This window comes from Melospiza melodia, chromosome 2, assembly GCF_035770615.1.
Source record: "Melospiza melodia melodia isolate bMelMel2 chromosome 2, bMelMel2.pri, whole genome shotgun sequence".
Classification (NCBI taxonomy): Eukaryota; Metazoa; Chordata; class Aves; order Passeriformes; family Passerellidae; genus Melospiza; species Melospiza melodia.
In genome coordinates, this window is record NC_086195.1 from 14,948,651 (window position 1) to 14,969,009 (window position 20,359).

General features: G+C 39.4%; 1 protein-coding gene across 1 annotated transcript in view; it reads right to left on the bottom strand.

Annotated features, from left to right (window-relative positions):
- Positions 1 to 4,964: 4,964 nt before the first annotated feature.
- Positions 4,965 to 20,359, bottom strand: part of PHEX (phosphate regulating endopeptidase X-linked) — a 95,784-nt gene continuing 80,389 nt past the window's right edge. The window contains exons 16-22 of the mRNA XM_063182458.1: positions 18,065 to 18,119; positions 14,914 to 14,981; positions 13,412 to 13,542; positions 10,403 to 10,468; positions 10,187 to 10,291; positions 8,420 to 8,496; positions 4,965 to 5,324 (exon numbers count right to left, since the gene is read on the bottom strand). Of these exons, the coding sequence (XP_063038528.1) occupies positions 5,222 to 5,324; positions 8,420 to 8,496; positions 10,187 to 10,291; positions 10,403 to 10,468; positions 13,412 to 13,542; positions 14,914 to 14,981; positions 18,065 to 18,119 (605 nt within the window). The 3' untranslated portion in view covers positions 4,965 to 5,221. The remainder of the gene's footprint in view (positions 5,325 to 8,419; positions 8,497 to 10,186; positions 10,292 to 10,402; positions 10,469 to 13,411; positions 13,543 to 14,913; positions 14,982 to 18,064; positions 18,120 to 20,359) is intronic.

The following is a 20,359-nucleotide window of genomic DNA, read 5'->3' on the forward strand; positions in this document are numbered from 1 at the left end:
CTTTTACAGCATCCAGCCCTCATCCACAATAGCTCATCAGATGTTCATTTTAATTACCTCCAGCAGGGTAATGAGGGTAAGTGGGCCCTAAACTCTGGCTGATGATGCCTACACAATTCTCTGACAGAGAGAGGAGGTCCTTCGTAGCCTGTCAAGCAGTAAAAGTAGTCTTGGGAACCTAAGGCCACATCATTATGCTCTTTATTACATCTCATTAAGACTATATATTATAGAAGTAATATTATAGAGTTGGACAGTGCCAAGCCAAGCAGGTTTTACCATACTGCAAGCATAGGAAAATTCTTCATCACTTCAGCTTTATTTGCTAACACAATTGTCTTTAAAACAGTCAACCAATGTACTATGCAAGTAGAAAAATTCAAATGTACAATAGACTGACCAGTAAATAAAAATCAGATTAAAAAGACGTAAAGACAAATGACATTTTAAATCACTATAGTTCTGTCTCCTGAGTTCTCAGGCTTTTAACATTTCACTGACAGATACATGTGTGTATATATATATACATATAACATATAACATTGTTATGAGATATACTTCCAAGTTTTTAATTGAATAATACTCAATGAAAAGTTATATGCAGACCTACCTGATTATTTTATAAATTATTCAACCAATTAGTGACATGATAATGTTCCTGCCTAAAGAATAGTGAAGTCCAGCTGCACAGGGCATGAGGCAGAGTTTTATAATTCAGCTGAGTTTTTTTAGTCCTTTGGTGGCCAGACCCAGCTTGGACATCATTTATGCACCTAAGCAGTTTATACAGGTGAATAGCACAGCTGCCTTTTCAGAGAGCTTAGTCTTCCACAATATGATCAGCAGAAATATTCACAGTGTATAAACTGATGTTTTAATATTTCAGGCTTGCTTACACAAAACAAAAACAAAATAAAACAAAAATCTAGACTAGATTAACTAGAAGAGAATAGGTTCCCATATTTTTATGACATGAAGAAGGAGACATGGGACAGGAGTAGAGGTTGTTTCTTTATGTCTACACAGTAGAAAAATATCTCTTCAGATTTACAAAGGTAAAAATGTTTCATTCATAGGTGACCCCTCCTGGTCACTGCAGAAGTAGATTACTGAGCCAGCAGGAAGAAACATTTCCCAATATTACTGATATATTATTTGACAATTAAGCAAAATAACAATTTTAAAGCTCCGGGGAAAGGATATATGTGGTGAAGGATTTTTTGCATAGATGTAATAAGGGAACCTGAGAGCAATGCAGGAAGGCACTGCTGGCACAGACCCAGGAGACACAATGCAAAAACAAAGCACAGCCAGGTGCTCTGATAAAACAGAGGCAATGGGCAGAGCCCTCACAAACCATCACACATGTCTTGGCTGTCTTTGATGACAAAAGTTTTAAGAACTTGTTTAATTACCTTCTGCTTTGCTTTCCAAATGGTACCCAAGCAGCTTATCCAAAGTGAACTGTAAATTGTATGATGAACTCTTTGGTTTGAGGTAAAAAGCAGCAGGTGAGGCAGGCCAGGGTCCTTGTGTGGACACAGGCAAGACCTAAACCCCAAAGAATGAGAACCTGAGTCAACAGCAAGAATTTCCTGAATTAGGATACAACTGATGAACGTACCAGTCAGCAGCAAGGACTTCTGGCTTCCCCCAGCAGAGGGTGGGTACCCTCTCAGCTGCCAAAATCAGGATACAAAATCAGGTCATGCTCTCTCTTCCTTTATCCCAGTGCATTGCCCCCAAAACACCCAGCTCCCTACTGTCCCCCCCAGCCCAGACCTGTCCCCTGCCTGCTGCAGGAGATGGCCCAGCAAGGATGAAAGAGTTGGCAGTGGTTCCTGTGCCAGTGGGAATACACACACTACCGTGCAGAAATCCCTGCTATTAAACATGAAAGACCTGAGCCTAACAGGGAGCAGGAAGAGTGACATTTAAGGCAAGAAACATCAGACATTTTAGAAAAAAAAATCCAATCCAGTACAGAGAAACAACTTCATAAATCACAAAATGACAGAATCTGTCCCACTGGAAAATAACCATGAGAGAGGAATTCTTGCAAATACATCTCTGATTTGAGAGATAAAATTAGAAAACACAGAGTTGTCTGTTGTGAAACCATCTTTGCACATTCCAGTAATTTATAAAATCCAGATAAGTGCCTGAGTTGATGTCCTGATTTTTCTGAGGACAACAACCATATTGGTAGTACCTTTAATTGGGCCAGGACATCAACCCTGAACTTTGTGCTGTTGATCCAAAGCAGCCAACATCAAGTCATGTCAGTGCTCATATGAGCACAAAAATGAAGTCAGTACATACTCAGTTTGCTAAGGAACTTTCCTATTAGGCAGCAAACAGTTTGCTAAAGACCCATACCTGCTTGTTTGAGGAAAAGCTCCATGAAAATACTGCCACCATTATTTATGGGCAAAATACTTCCAGGAAAAATATTTAGTAGTGGCAATTCAAATGATAAATTGTAATCCGTGGAACTAGGAACTGAGCTGGAATGCAGGAAGAGAAAATGCTTTCCTCTTAAGAAATCTTTGAATTTTTCAGGGAAAAAAGAGAAAAGAATGTTCTGGTCCCAAATCACAATATTTTGTTTCTAAAAAGAGACAACATAGCCTTAAGGACAGGAATGTCTGCTTCCTTCACTCTGGAAGATAGTTTGAGATCCTGTCCTTTTCCATAAATTATGCTTCCATTATGACTCCCTTCTTTCTAAAGACACACAGGAAAATAACCCAACTTTTTTCAGTTAGTTAGCTTCAGTAAACCTTCCTCCACCATGACTGTTGGACAATCACAGATTCATAGAATGATTTGGGTTGTAAGGGGCCTTAAAGACCATCTAATTCCAGCCCCCTGCCATGGGCAAGGTCACCTCCTTACACTTCTACCAGGTTGCTCAGAGCCCCATCCAACATGGCCTCGAACATTTCCAGGGATGAGGCACCCACAACTTCTCTGAGCCATCTGCTCCAGTGCCTCAGCACCCTCACAGTAAAGAACTTCCTCCTGGCATCTAATCCAAAGCTACTCTCAGTTTACAGCCATTGCCCCTTGTCCTGTCACTACATGTGCCTGTGAAAATCCCTCTCCACCTTTCTTTGAGCTTCCCTTCAGGTACTGAAGGCTGAAACTTAGGTTACACCCAAGCCTTCCCTTCTCCAGGCTGACCAATCCCAGTTCTCACAACCTTTCCTCATAGGAGGAGTGCTCCATCCCTCTAATCATCTTGGTGGCCTCCTCTCCCTTCCCTTGACCTGCTGCCCTCAGTGCTTTGGATGCAGCCCAGGACAGTGTTGGTTTTCTGGGCTGCACCTGCCTGTTGCTGGGTCATGTCCAGCCTCTCACCCACCAGCACCCCAGGTCCTGCTGGGCAGGGCTGCTCTTGATCTGTTCATCCCCAGACTTTGTTGATACCAGGACTTGCCCAGACCTGGGTGCAGCCCTTGCACTTGGTCTTGTTAAACCTCATGAGATTCCCACGAGCCACTTCTCATTGTCCAAGTCCCATTGGATGCCATCCCATCCTTCAGGTGTGACAACCACTCCACTCTGCTTGGTGCCGTCTGCAAACTTGCTGTGGGTGCACTTGATCCCATTATCTGTCATTAATGAAGATATTAAATGGCACTGGTGCCAGTATGAAGCTCTGAGGAGTACCACTTGTCACTGGTGTCCCTTGGAATTCTGAGCCATCACCCTCTGGACCATCCAACCAAGTCCTTATCCAACAGTATTTGACCAATCCTTGTAAGAAAAAGTTTCTCTTACTAACATTTCTATATTGATAAAATAAAATAAAAGCATATAATACTTATATTTTGCATATATGTATATACACATGTATATTACTCCAGATATATTTGCAGTAATTAAATCAGTCTAAAGAAACTCCTTTTGAAATAATTCCACCATGTAAAAATGAAATAATGCACAAAGTATAAACATATACCACTCATATAGGTACCTCTCTGATAGGAAAAAAGAGCTGTGTGTGCATCCTCCCTCACCCTGCATCTCATCCCCCCAGCAATAGTTATGGGTTAAATATAATAATAAAATATCTTTTCATGAATATTCTTAAAAATCAAATTGAAAACTCAGCTGGTCTGTATTTTTACTGTATTTTAAGTCCTCTACTCCTCAATTGCTTTTTTTATCTAGACAAGTCAAATAATGCTGGTAGTCTGTTTTTCTGTCACAAACTCTTACCTTAAAATCACAAGTCATCCTGCTCCATCCAGAATATGAGGACAAACACACACACTACTTAAAATGCCATGTAAGACTCAGAAACAATAAAATCCATCATTTAAAACTGGTATAGTATCTCTGGCTTAGAAAAAATAAATATAGATGAAGCTATCTTCAGCACAAGGTGCTGGGAAAAAAACTGCCTACACTGTAAACCAGAATAAATGCTGCAATATTTTCGAGTATCATGGTGCTGGGAATCCCCTCTGAGAGCCTCTGATTTTCACCATACATTGATTTTTATCATAAGCTGTTCTAAAATTAGAAGAGGCCATGATCTGACAAGTATCCTTTATGTTTTAGTCCTACTGATGAATACCATGAGGTGCTTTCTCAGCTTGAAACTGTTCCAAAACCAGAGGCACTAATCTGACATATTAAACTGAACTAATATAAAGTCTTGTGTCTTTACATCATGCAACATCATTTATGGCATGCTGGGCAGTGACAGCTTAAGTTATGAAAATGCAGTATCACGCAGCAGATCAGAGCTGGCTTTATAGCAGGTCTCATGCATTTCTTCATCCAGAAAGAATAAATTTTACTGTGGGAGCATTCTGCATAGAACCCCTGCAGAGCAATAGATTAAAACTGGATTTTAGCATTTACATCTTGCTCAACTATAAATCAGGAATTAGAATTGATAATGGCAGTTATCCATCAACGGCAGTGATACTGCAGATGAGCCGGAGTAGTTTTATGGTTAAAAGGAGTTACTTTTTATTATTATACTTAAAGAAAAGCTCTTCTATTTGGAATGTTTCTAGGCTCTAAGTAAGGAATGATCGGATCCATGCAGATAGTCAACACGGTGAGGAAGACGCATCTGAAGTAACGCCTCTCCATATTTCAGAGCATCATTCTGAAGCTCTGGCAATGGGTTTGAGCAGTTCAGTTGCAGGCTCCTGAGAGAAGGGCTGGCAGGAACAGCTACCAGGGCTGGCAGGGACAGCTACCAGAGCCGGCAGGACTGCGCCCCGCGGTTCATCGTCGTGTTCGCCGCGCAGTTGAACGCCTTGCGGAACTCCTCAAAGTTGCTCATGGATCCGATCACTCTGCAAAGAGAAAGGTGATTGACATGCAGGCTGCCTTTTGTCAAACACTACAGGTCTGAAAGTGTTTCAGTGTTTTCACTTCAGGCTGAATTTTCAGGCTTTCATATAATTTTCCCCGCAAATAAAAGCAAAAGGTTCAGGAGAAGGGCTCCCAGTTAAAGTTAATATGAAGCAAATATAGTTTCATGCTTTGAGAAACATCTTGCTTTGCTAGAAACTTTAGGAAAACCAAATTCATTTTGTGATACTGTATCCTTTAGAACAATTTTCTAGTGTAACCCTTGCAGCACAGGTGGGAGATCAGGAATTGTTCTTCCAGCCCTGCCAGGCAGCTGCAGTGCAGCAGGCGGGAGGATGTCAGCACACACTGGGCTTGTGCTGGCAGTGGTTTCATGAGGCTCCAGATTCTCCTAGCAGCATGCTCTGCCCGCCCACACACACTGGCTCCCTGGGACTTTACAGCTCTTTTTGGGCTGCTCAGCCTTGCACCTGTGAGCATCCTGACTCCTCTGATATTTTGGAAATATATTTTCTGAGCCTGCTGCCCTGAACAGCTCCCACGCTCTCTTGCTTCTACCACAGGTGGTGTGATACTGAAAGAGCAGCACCTCCCTGCCTGACACAAGCTGGACAATGTGCCTGCATTCCAGACTGGCACCTTTGGGCATAGGGGAAGGGCTGGTCCTTGCATGCAATCATCCTTGGCTCCTGCTTTCATGTCCGCATTATTTGGTGCAGTCAGAAACTATTATTTTACCTTTGCTAGATTGCAGTTGTGTTGTTTGCTGTTTTTTTCCTATACTTTCAACCATCTTGGGATTTACTAACCTGAAACTTGTAATGGTTGTAAAGAGTTTTCTGAGTTAAAAGCAGAAAAAACATCTCCTGTGATAGCAGTTGTATACCTTGCCTCTGTTATGCAGTGAGGAGGCATTTTTCTATATTGCAGAAAATTTGCTTCTCAGTGTAGCTCAACATGGTAGAAAATATTCTTATTACATTGATTAGACTTTCTGTGAGTAAAACAATTTGCAGTCATCTGGCACAAAAATACCTAAAGGTCAGTTTTGTAGAAAAGATTACCAAATTAGGTTAGGCTTCAAATAAGATATGCAGCTTTACTGTAAAAAAAAAATGCAGATACATATTCAGGGGCAGAAACAGCAAGAGTTGGTCATGCAGAGCTGCTGCTGATGTTGGTGGGAGTTCTGCCTGCCATGCCAGGGATTTCAATCTGAAATTGGCATTCAAAAATAGCAAAGACACATGCTAATACTGAAAATCTGCCAATTAAAAACAAGTAAACCTGGAATTTATCCAGTGAAAAAATCTTTATGTGTGCATGCATGCCACTTTTCTACCCATGGTTTGATTTTGCCACTCATTAACTGAAATCAGAGTGGAGTGTCTGGATTTCATCCCATTGAATTATAGCAGAGACACCTTTCCTTGAGCAGGTCACACTGGCCTCCCTTGGTAATCAATAGAAAGATGTACTTGCAGAGTCTAAGTAATTTAAATTTATTACCTGCTGAAAGATTATTTATATATATATTAACTTCTAAAATGACATTTCCTTTTTGACTTTGAAGAGAAACTGGTGAGACTAGTTCAGATGTATACATCTGTGCTCAAGACATGTGTTGTTCATTTCTATAATTTTTATTGTTACCTTTTATGATTACTTTTAAAAGGGCTGTTTGAGATTTTTGGACAGAATGAGCTGTCAGTGTTTGAGCTAGCTGTATTGCAGTTATGCTTATAATGGGCTTGGGACATAAATGAAACCAAGCTGAGGGAAATAGATATTTTTTTTAGCCCAGCTGATATGATTTGCAAGGAGACAAGCACCACTGCTTTTTTTCAGTTGTGAAACAGAAGCCAGTTCTCAGTATCTCGCACAAAAACTAAGTTTTGTCTATATTTTCTAGATCTCAAATTAACCTAAGCTCTGATATTTTCTTTCATAACCTGATGCCTTCAGGAGTTTTCCTAATAAATACTCTATCCCTAGAGTTCCATGAGTATCACCATATCATGGGAATGTAGCTATGAAACTATTCAGAATATAAATATATGTATAGATAAATAAACCTGAGGATTTTAAAAGACAACAGATGGTTATTTTACCAAAATCTTAACATGCGTAGGAATTATGAAAATAATATCTCTGTAGGCTGAAGGTCAGCCTGATGCTCCTCATTGTCATGATGTATTTTCAATGTCAAATACAGATTTGCATACTGCACTACTCACTAGCTGGTATAACACTCTTTCAGTCAACAGAAAGTGGTGAGATTCTCTGGAAGGCAAATAATCCACTGTATTGTGTGAATTTTGTTGTGGATATAACATCCTTTGTCCAAATAAAGAGGTAATGTAGTACTTGACCAAGGGCAAACACAGAATTCTTAGTTAAGTAAATGCGACCAACATAAATCCCAACAAACCCAACATGTTCTTGGTGAAGAAGCAGAAAAATAAACTCAGGCTTCCTAATTCCTATGTGGTCTCTAAAATTTCCCCCTTCCCATGGCAGGGAGTTCATGAGTGCCTGTGGCCGGAGGAGCCTTTTGGCCAGGACAGGCTCCCTCTGTTATGCTGGACCCAAACAGTGTCACTGGAAGGCCAATGGAAGAGTCAGGGCTTGAACTGAACTCACAGGGCACCTTTTGCTTTGCTTTATCAATGTAATTCAAGGTCGAGACGAAAGAGCTTTTAATGAACTCAGATGGATTAAATCAAGGCCCCTCCTTAATATTCACTGTTTTCTAAGCTGGAATTGCTTAGGGAAAGAAAGTGATAGATGAGGCATTTCAGGTACTCAGGCCATGATTACAGGACATCACAGGGATCAGAGTGTGTTCTGGTTCAAATGCTTTTGAAAGTAGATGCAAGCTCCTCAGTTTTACAGAAGAGCATTTATAATAGTGAGAGATAAGCTAATAAAAGCAGTTCAATGTCCATCTAAACCAAGAGCACAATCCAATTTTGTGCTTGCTCTTAAACCCCTCTTAAAATGCTATATTTCTGCACTTCTGTTCTGCAGTGATTGATTCTGTGTGTACACTGAGGAAATACCATATTTGCAGTACCTGAACTGAGGAGGGCTGTGAGCTCCAGTATATATTTGCTCCCTCGCAGATTCCGGTCTAAAGGCATTGCATCTTACCTAATAAAATAAAATAAAATAAAATAAATAAAAAAAAAAGAGAGAGAAACAGGCACATTATCTGAGATCACTTTTTATGCACAGCAAAATGTAATGTCACTGTTCTTAAGATGTCCATTACTTATAAAATACATGAAATGGAAAGGCACCATAAACTCCTACTTTGTTTCACCTTTGCCAATCTGAAGTTTTCTCTTGTTTTTCAAATCCCCTAATGGATCCAGTGTCCACCCACTGTTTTTCTCTACACACTCTTTCACATCATCTAATCACAGTCACTTTACTAGTTCTTTTTTTGAAGTTCTCTATAATGGCAGCTTGTCTTTCAGCTTGTTTTGCAGCATCTCACACCTTAATAATTACCAAATATACTTCTTGGTCTCAAAACTATATAATGTGTATAAAAGGTACACATAATAATGCTTATCATCTCTAGAACTGCTGCTATAGTACCTGATATATTTATGCCATGTTGGAATGTCAGTTTCTTTTGAAATTACACATATTCCACATTTCCATCAGTGGTCTCCAGTTCCCTGCTCCTGATAAGATGCTTAATTCAATCATAACTGACCAAAAAACAGGGTAGATAGAATATTTGCACAACTGAATAACTCCTCTTATGCTGTATCCATTGCATGAGAAATCTCCTTTAAATTGCCTCTACATTAAATGTTCCTATCAACAAAATCCTTTAAGCCAGATTGCCCATGGGATTTCAGTGGACTTCAGTGCAATTTTTTCTGGCTGAACACAGTCCAGACATTTTATAAAAGTCCGTTGAGTCTCTTGAGCTTTGTGAAAATAGACTGAGCTCGAGGGCACCTTGCACACACTGCTCTCACTGTGAGTGTGCCCTCCCTGTGAGGGACCATTGGAAATATGATTTCTGCAGGGGTCCTGTAAGAGCCCCAGATGTTCCCTACAGCGTGAAAATTTTCTTGGAGAAAAACTGACATAAGGTGAAAGTTTATTCAGCATAAACAATGAAAATTAAATATTTTCTTTGTCCAATATGGTCAAACTGAAACAGCCACAGGCCCACAGACTGCTACACTGACTCTCAGCAGAGAAATTATTTTTAGCCAGGACTGGTTGCATTGGGTCCTGTTTTTTCAGTTTGGGATGATTCATTCCTTCTACTGGAGACAAAGTTTTATAGCCTTTTACTTCTCATGTAGGGACTTTGCCCCAATTTGTTTACCCAAATAAATAATTTCTGATCCTCCTTCACTCTGTGTTTTTTTCTAAAAATCTCACAGGCTTATCAAAGTTTTTTCACAGCATATTTAGTGTACAGATGGGAAAAAATAATCTAAGACTTTCTTCACTTCTGCTTAGTTCCCTTGAACAATGTACACAGTAACAAATGGTGTGAGTTAAAATTGAAGAAGGCTGAGGAGTCAACACATGCAGGAAAACCCTTTTAGTGCAGAGAAGTAGAAAAAAGAAAGAAAGTTGCTGTGACAACACTGCAAAACAAAGAATCATTTCAGCAGTTCTGGCACCATGGGTAGTTGAGGACAAAGAGGGAAAGAGAAAGAAATAATAATTGTGGGAGAAGTCTCTCCTTATACTCTCAAAATCTGTGTTTGGGTGGTGCAGATTGCTGAAAACAACCAAGCTCATCTCTGCACTGCACATTGTTCAAGTTAATAGATGGGGTTTGGGACACATTTGTTCTACTCACATGGGCATAACTCAGAAAGAAAAGCTGGTTGTGTGTGAACTCAAGGCCTGGCAGTAAAGGCTCTTCTTCTCCTCTCCTCTTTTCTGTAATCCATTTCCTGTATGCCTGATAAGAAAGAGATACTAAGTGCCTTTCAGCAGCATGACGATAACCACAGGTTTTTTTTATTATTATTTTTAAGTAACATGATGTTTCAAATATTTTCCATCTACTTACCCTGAAAGCTTCTCGCAGACCTCCATTATCTGCAATGTTCTCTGCCAAAGTTCTCTTCCCTTTCACCTTGGCAGAATGAAAGAACATCAATCATTTGACCCATTTCTGAACTTCCTACTTGATCAACTTCAAAAAGAGGGGGAAAAGTAAAACAAGGCAAGAACAACTCAGTCAATTTGAACCAACTTTGGTTAGGAAAACTGGGTTTCCATGTGAAAACTGCCAGTAAACTGTTTTCTGTGATGAGTTATCCTGGCTCTGGTCATGGATCTCTGTAGCACAAAATGTAGTAGATAGAATGCACTTAAGAATCCAGTCCCTGATCTTTGAGCTCAGTGTCAGTAATTTGCCCCTAAGGACTGTTTATATCTGGTGACATGTGACATCCAGTAGCCTCTTAAACTTTTATCTAAAAGGCTATATTTATTTCTCTACAGAAATCTTAATATGCTACTGGGATGCGAAAATAACTCCTAAGTCATAACATAAATAAGCTTAATTAAAAATAGCTGTCAGAATCAAAATTGGTAGTATATTCAGTGCTCTAAAAATATCTGCAAAGGAGATTCCTATTGCTTGTCCTGGGTATTGATTCCAAGAGCAGGAGCAATAGCAACAAGAATATGTTGTGGGAAACTGCACAATATAAACTTTGTGAGGAAACTGGTCTCCTGGCATTACAAAGTTCAATATCATTACAAAGAAATCCTAATTTCTGCTGAAGTGGCATTATCTCTACTCACCCAGCCTACTAAGGTCCTTGTGTTACCAACTGTATTTGTAATTAAGCAGTTTTACTCTCTCCTGTGTCTCAAATAAACAAGATAATTGAGCACGGTTTTGAGCAGGGCTCTGAAGGTCAATGCTGGCTGCAGCCATCAGCCCTCCCCTGCCACAGGGATCAGTGCAGTGGGGTTGGCATCAGGACTCATTTCAGGATGGAAAATGAGGGGAAAACTCAAGGGAATGGCCAGGAACTTGTGCACAGCCCCACACTCAGCACAGATGAGCACTCAGATTGGACTGGAACACTTGGATGCCTTGGGTACAACATACAGGAAAAATGGGAGACACAGAGGAAAGTGCAGCCCTTTCCTGTCAGCTCTCCCCTGCTCTCGGGAGGGTGGAGATGGGGTGGGAGAGAAGCTTTTAGGAGAAAAGGTGCTGGGACACCAGGGACAGACAGCACACAGCTGCCTTTTCCTCTGGCCTTCCTGCTCACACATTTCACTGGCACTGGGCTTGTGAGGAGACTGACTTGGAGCACAAGATCAGAGTAACCTAACAGGGCCACAGGGCCACAGGCCAGCTAAAAAGTGGAAGAATTCTTTCTGCTGATCTCAGGCAGCTGGGGATCAAGTATTTGAGACTACTCTGCACAGGGAGGTTGTGGCAGGGATCATGGACCATGATAAGCCCTTTATTTGATGAGATGACTTTATGTGATTATTGCGCTCTGAAGCTATTTCTATATCACTTTTTCTTTCATTAGGTTTCTTTTCTGGACACATTTTATTGCATACCAGATGAGAAGGAAGAAGAAGAAATAGGTTTCTTAATCCATTAAAAATATTGATACAAGGGTAAAAAGCCTGCAGAGTACTGATGCAAAGGACAGGCCAAAATTATAATAATAAAAGGTCTTTGCTGGCATAGCTCTTCCTACAAAAGCTATAAAATATGTCAGAAAATTGGAAAAATCTTCTATCATCTAAAAAGTGCTTTTGGTTATCCTGTGGATAAAGAAGGAATGGGATGACAAGGCTGTGGGTAACTGTGGTCTCACTAGTAAGCCCATGGACTTCAAAGGCAGTACCTACACTGGGAGCAAATTCAGACCTACCTCATCTCAAGAGACAGTGCAAAAGTTAAAGGGGATGGCCAAGCCAATGGCAGAGCAGGAGAAGAGCTCAGCCACATCCTTGGGGAAGGTTTTAAGGATCTTTTTTGAGTGGCATTTTTGTAATGACAGTTTTTACCCCACAAATATTCAGGAATGAGCCTGAGAATTTTTATTTGCAAATTAGATTGTTATGAATTATTTTAAGTCTGAGTTGCTGGACTTCAGACTGGACCACAATATGGCTTTGTTATCTCTGAGATCAGCACAAACAAGCCTGGGAAAAGTTCTAGAATTGTTGATAAGAATTTAATGGGTCCTCACTATTGTTAAAAGGCAAAGATGTACTAGTATCTGTAAAATATAGGTAGAGGTGATAGAGTTGAGTGGGGACTGGAGTCTGTGTTTTATCCTGAAAACTAAGATTAAAATCACGTCCCAGACAACATCACTGGAATTTCAGCTATTTATTTCTGAAGGCCTGGGACATATCCTGCTTATCCTCATTTTGGACTCACATATGAATGCACACATCTTCAGGGAAGCCCATTCCTTTGACAGACAACAAAACAGAAACAATTCCCTTGCACTTTCTCAATCCTTTTCTAGGAGCTACTGCTGTCATATTCCCTTGATTAAACATACAAATGAGGTCTGTGTGCACACATGGAAGAAATAGCAAGAGTTGAATGTGAAATAAAGTAGGGCTCATGCATCCATTTTATAGCTGCAATAAATAACAGGCAGAATTGTTAGAGGAATCTATAAAACATGCTATTATATTCTTTCTAAAAGAGTGACTGCTCAGTTTTCATTACAGACTTCATCTTCAGAAGACATTTAACATGCTGACAATAATTAGACCAGCCCTGCTGAGTGACTTCATCCTCTTCCTCTGATTCCAAAATGATGTGATGGAGAGAAATGGTTTAAACCTGTCGCCAGGGTGTGGGTAGTGGTATTTGACTGGACTAATCAAACCTGACAGACAATTTTTAACAGAATTATTCACCTCAAAAAATCATTTGTTGTGAGAAATGAAGTTGGTAGTTTAATATTCTAATGCGTTGGGATTTATAAAAAGAGAACTTCAAAAAACAAAAAGAAAAAAAGCACAATGACACAAACTCCTCATGTACACTGTTTTCAGTCCCTGGTGATTTACATACATGTAAGCCAGCTTGTTTCCAGTAGTAATTGTTGTATTGATTAATCATGCATTTTGTTTTCTCTTTAAATTTTTCTTCAGAGTCAGTCGTCCACCAAGGGTCTAAATTTCCATTTTTGTCATATTTCCGACCTCAAAAAGGAAAGAAAGAAAGCAAATGTTTTTGCAGGAAAAAGCTTTTAAAGTTTAGGAATCTATCACCTTGACAGAAATGAGAGGTGAATGTTCTCATGTGAGTGTGTGTACAGAATGGACAGGATCAGTGAGCAAAATCTTGGCCCCACTCAAATCAGCAGTGAAAAGCTGGCATTCTATTTATTGTCATAATTTCCATTTGCAGAAAAATATAGTAATAACTAATGAATTCTACAGTACATTTTATAATTACATAGTGTAAGAGGCACTTAGCTTTTTTGCAAGTATAATTGCATTTTTCATCTCAGACCATATGTCTTTCATTCTGACAATGTGATGATAACTAATTTATTATTAATTCTTCACCTGATCAGGAAACAAATCCATTCCATGAAAACTTCTAAAATTTCCACAAGGTGAAAAATTCCCTAGAGATGTATTTATTTCTGTATTTGGAAGGTAAGACCCTGGCAAGGAGGAAATCAAACTTTAGGTTCCTTTCTAACTGGCAGGAAACAAGGTGGAGATTAGGTGCTCACCTACACAAAGTGGGAGTTTATGAAGAAAAATGCCTCCATTTTGGAGTGCTTGCTGACACAAAGTGTTGTAGAGCAGTACAAACAGGATATGCGGGGGGTTTTGGGTTTGTTGTTTGGTTTTGTTTTTTTTTTCTTAAGGTATTCTATATTGCACAACATAAGCAAACTCAAAATTACTTCCTAGAGGAGGAGATTTGAGTTTCTTTCTGCCTGCATCTCCCTCCTCTCCCCTAACTTTCTCTCAGGAGCCCAATTTTTAAAAGCCCTTTGCTGAGACAGCGAAACCTAGGTAGTGTCAATGCCCCACTCCATCCAGTTTGTCAGGACAATTGCATTGACATTTTATGACTATTTTTTTTCCATCTCTCTTTTTGTTAAAATTTAATTTTAATATTTTGCAACACCGTTTCTGTTCCACTTTTGTTCCAGTATTGTATTTTAAAACTTTTGCCATTATCTTTTTAAAAATGTCAAACCTGAAATGAAAGGTTTCCTTAGTAATTTTTATCAATCAGAAATTATCCCTTTGTCCTTCCCACTCTCCCCTTGCCCTGTTAGGACTTTCAGAATCTGTTGCTGCTTTAGTTTTCATTTAAGACAAATATAAAGAATCAAACTTGTGGCATTTCTTTTACCAAATAAAATCCAATTCAGAAAAGCAAGATTCCATGTAAATAAATCCAATAAATACAATTTTATCATTTTTTTACACAACTCAGCACCATTAAAAAAACCAAAACAATAAAAATGCTACAGCATGTACAAGTCAGCTTTCTAATCTGTCTACTCTGTAAATAAAAAAGTTATCAAAGTGCAGTCAAATACTCACCATTGCTATCAAATCCATGAGTAAACTCATGGCCAACAATCACTCCTATGGCACCATAACTTAATGACCTGGAACACAAAGAAGCAGTTTCCTCAGAAAGTGTTCACAGTCATGAACATTAAAGGACAAAAGACATCAGGAAAGATCATTATTGATTTTAAAATAGGCTGAGAAGGCACAGGATATGTGTCTAAAATTCAGACCTACACAATTTTGACTTAAAGATGTTGAAAGTCTTAATGTTAAACTCTTGTTTAAAAGTAATATTTAATCTAAAACTTTGAAAGCGTTGTGATGGTTCACTCTTCCAACCAAATCCCTTATCAGCATCATATGGGCTCCACTCTCCTTCAGCTGACTGAATTCTGATTGTTCTGACTGGGAACAGGACAAAGTTACAGCTGTACCTACTCTGAAACAAAAACTATCTTTTGTAAAGCATTAACAGATCTCCATTCAGTTCTAAAAAGAAAGGTCATATAATTCCCTTGCACCTGCCCTGGAAGAGGATGTGATACACAGTCAGATCCAAGGCACCTGGGAAACAGAGTAAAAAGAAATACTTTGCATTTCTGAGTGACAATTAATTATATCTTCTTTATTATATCCCAATAAGCATGCTTTTAGGAGAAACAGGGATGAAAGAGGGAAAAGCTTAGGGCTTTATTACACCAAAAGCAGTGGGTATCATGGGGTAGGTGATTTACTCAATGAATCTTTCATTTGTGGAGCCACTTTTTGTGATTTTAATTATTACAGTTATTGAGATGCTATACCTCAAAGTAGCTTATAGTATTTCTAAGACATTTTATTGAAATAGAAGAAAGGCAGAGGGTTTTGAAATAACATTATTGGACCTAATGATCCATAGTGCACTAATTGCTCATCTCAGTCATGCCCAAAAACTATTATATCATTTAATTCCCTCAGCTCCCATGAAAATCCTTCACTTTGTTTTTTTCTTTCCTGAATGGTACTTTGCATGTGTTAAAATCTCCCCTACTGCTTTTTAGCCCAAGTACTGTTACAAACCATCTCCAAAACATGCAGGTTAAAATTATATGTTTAAGCAATGGAAATATCATCCTTTTGTGTGACAAGTTTGTAATCTTGTGTAGCACACAGTGATAATTACCCCTAATAAATGCACGATGTAAGACTTGTTTTCCATATCTGAACTAAAGGGGTTATACAGGATCTTTTGCAGCTGGAGAAATATAAAAATAATGGCACAAAACATGTAAAGAGATCTAGAAGAAACAAGCCCTATTACTAAATACATCTTATTTTTCCTCTAAGGTCCTTTGTCACCATGAGGGGCAGGGACAAAGAACAGGCTGGTGTTCTGCCAGTCTGGCTCCTTGGAGCTTTCCTTGGCTCCAAAAGATGGGGTTAAGGTTGCAGTGAATTTTGGCCTTTGAATCTGTGAACACCAATGCAGCATTTTGTCCAGCTCAACAACATTTCTTCCAGGAATTTTGCCATTTCTGTTCATGCTTTTCATTTTTGGGCACAGTAGGGCAGAGATGGAAGGGTAAGGTGCAGCCCAGCAGACACCAAATTAAAGGGGACCCTTCTAGGACTGGGGAGGCTCAGAACTGAAAAGAAGTTTCAGGTAGTTTGAAGTCTGTATTTCAATATATATGGCACTGGAGACTCACAATTGTGAATGGTGGCATTTGAGTGTTATGTTATTTAATGCACTGAGATGTAAAAGTGATAACCAAGTTTTGCTTTCTGCAAATAGATGTAACTGGGTTTTGGTGGTTGTGCTGGAACTGGACACTAAAATGCCAATAAACGTTAAATATTTGCTAAATTAGTTTTTCAGCAGGCACTGGTGACTTTTTGGTAGTTTATCTGCTCCACTGCCATGTACTGTTTCTTCTAAGCAGACAGAAAACATCCAGAATATTTCAAGGACAAAAGCAATCTGTTGTCTGATATAAACCAGCTACATTTGTTTACTAAATTACATTTTGATATGTACTCAAGCAAAACCAATTTAAGCTAAGGTAACCTTTAAGGAAGAGAAATGAGCAAAATACAATACTTTGAAAGAACCACAGTTTTATCACTATGGCAGAAGGTCAGAATACCGAGAAATCAGAAAGCAAAGCCGGTCTGCAATAACTACAACAGAAAATAAGTTCACCTTAACAAGAAAGGACTTTCTTCTATCCCCAATTACCACTTACAAAGTCACCTGGCCCACAAGAATTCTCTTTGAATACAAATTAATTAGTTCATAAATTGAATGTGTCTTTCTGCATATATTGCCAAATTTCCTGTTTACAAGGACACAATCCAGAGTAGGTGATGGCAAACACAAAATGTTCGAAAAGTTTGATTTTTTTAAACGATGATTTATTAAGGATATGTTTCACCAGAAACTGGCTTTATATAACTGCAAAATAACTTTCAGAAACTGCCACCAGAAATTTTTCATGGTCTTATCCTACCCTAAAATAGAAAGCTATTGAACTGCACAAAAGCAGTGATTTTTCAAAATTTAATGTATGTGACCTATAATTACCCTTCCTCAGTCTCACTGGCACATGGGCCTGCTCAGGCAGTCCCTTATGCACATGAAGATATTCTCATGCACCTCAACAGGCAAGGGCTCACTGCTAATCTTAGATATTAGCAGAAAGTGAACAATACACTGATAATAATTGGCTTCTCAGGGTATTCACTTCTGTTCAGGAAGTGTTAGTTATCTGATTTACAATTCCTTTTAATACCTGCCATGTGCACACTGCTGCATCTGCATGCTGTAGCATTGAAACACTTGCACTTAGGTGCACTTAATTAGCAATTCCTGTGAGAAATCAGTCATCAGTTTAAGACAACAGCAACACATACAGCCCCCAAAGGTAAGCAAACATCACACAAAGCAGCACTTCTCAAAGTCAGCCCTTCCAGAGGCAACAGCAGGATGCAGCAGGAGAAAACACCCAACACCCCAAGTGTTGGGACCAAGTTTGCCCAACAGCAGGACAACACAGGTTTCCTAGGGGCTGCCTTTCAGTTGTCTTCAGCACCACAGCCTTCTTCTCCTCACCCTCTTCTTTGTCTCTTTGTGTTTGCAATACCTTTCCCTGTTATTCCTCAGTTCTAGGTAGATGAGGTTCCCTTGTGCACTACTTACCTAGGATACTCTGTTCCCCAAAAGAAAGGCTTTTGAAGTTCTCCTGCTGGGAATCCTGCAATGACAAAAAGTTAAAAAAAAAAAAAAAAAAGAAAAATCTGGTGAGGTCAATTGAATCCAGCTGAATAGCTGTCACAATGCCCAAGGATTTAGATTTTATGACCTCATTTGTTTGGCTTCAGAAGGTTTTTCAAGGGGAGCTTTCCCCTGGGTGGTAGAATGCAAGAGAGGATCTCAGAGAGGCAGCAGAGATCCTGCCACAAGCAGGTCTGAGTAAATGCATGTGTTCCTGTGAAAAACACACCTCAGGCTTCCTCTGAAGGGTCCTGGATTATCCTCAGATGTGCTGACTGATCAATAGACAATACATAGGTAAAGTGCAGTAAGAATTAAAATACTGTTACCTCAGTGAGGCTTCAGTGAAGCAAGAAATGTGGAAGTGATAAAATGTAAGCCTGATTCTATTCAGTCTATGAAAAACAGAGGTATATGAACATACTTGGGCACTTTTGTAAGGGAAATCTGTAGATTATTAAGGCTGTAGGTTCAGTCTAGTGATCGATATTACCTGGCTGCTTCTGGTTCTGGCAACTAACCAGCTGCCAAAAAAAGAGCAATGGAGACACTCTGGTGAGTTGTGAGCTACTGATATTTCACATAGGAAACAAAATTGTTCCTCAAATTCAAAGTAACAGGTTTATTTTTAATTCCAGGGGGATGTTTTAGTGCCAGGATACTAAAGGCAGTGGAACTGCACATGGTAAAGTTTAACAGCCCAAATAATTGCTAAATAAAACATACACCCATGGTCAAAGTTCTTATGTGATGGTGAAAGGTGCCATCCTTCCAGGCCCAAATGTGGAATTTACTGTCTTGGGTCACAAACTCTCATCTATAGAGCACCTGCTTAGAGGGTTTACCCACATGGTCATCACCTTGTTAAGGAAGAACATTTCCTCAAGTGATTCAACTTGTTTTCCCAGGAATTCTTCATTTCCCTATGGGTCCCTCTTCAAGAAATCACCTGAACACCCAGAACAATACAGAAACCATATTCATTTGATTCTAACCCTATTCAGTTTTTTGTTAATAGTTTGGTTATGGATTTCTTTATATCTGAGATAAGTTGTCAGGCAAGATCTTTGTCTTTTCCTTACAAGGTCTTTAAAAACTTACTTTCAAATGAAAAAAATCCCCAAAACAAACCCAGGATGCTGAGTGTAATTCATGCCAAGTGATGTGGCACAAGGCATGTCCTCCTGGCCTGCCCACTGCTTTTTTCTGCTGCTCCTCCATGGCTGCCATCATTCCCTATCTGCAATTAGCTTATAAAAAGTGTGGGCTACAAAATTTTCTAAATGTTGCCTGGGTTTTTTTTTCTTACTTCTCCAGATGTTGCTTTATTGTTTCAAGCATATAATTTTCTTTTCCAGCACTGAAAACCACAATTTTACCAATGTCAAGGACAAAGTTTTACTGATCTAACTGTCCTTGCCTCCCAGTGCACTGAGAGGATTACTTATCATGCATGTTTTGAACATTTTAAGCAGCAATGGTACACACATACAACCTGATGAAAATTGCTTGTTAGGCTTTGAGAGCTGTGTTCAGAGCTGAAAATCTAGTTTGAACTGGTTCCCTCCAAACTCTGAAATTCAGAAAAGGTTTTGGAAAGCTTAGGTTCTGCTAACTCTAAATGATCCTATCCCCACAACAGCAGAGGAGAGGAACTGTGGCCAAAATGAACAAATGAGCCCACACTGAAGGCAGTGTGAGCCAAGGCAGCACAGTCACCCACAAATCATATTTAATGATCACACGGTCCTGGGAGCCTGTCACTGCACCAAGAGGCTATCCAGATCTTTTAAGGAGCTACAATCAATTTTTCCAGGTATAAACTTGAAGTGAGTTTGCACTTGTCTGCAGTAGAGGTAATATGCATTATTTACAGCAAATTAGGTGCAAATTTCACTCAGGCTTATCCAGCTGCACTAAATGTGTCTTCATAGAGCATTGTTGAAACACAGTCAGCTGTGAGTTAAGCCATGAGATAGTTTCACTGAACAAGTCAATGTGCATGAATGGTAGGAAGCTCCAGTGCTGCTCTGTACAACAGGTTGGTAATTATTTTACTCAGTCAGGATCCATTTTAGGTTAGACATCACTGAGCAAAGTGCTGGTTGAAGGAGTGGTTTCTGCTTCTGGACATGTGTGAAAACACTTCTATAGTTTGCACTAAAGGAAGCTCAGGAAGTATTTTCAGGCCAAAGCAGAGTGAGAGGCCAGTAGATTGTA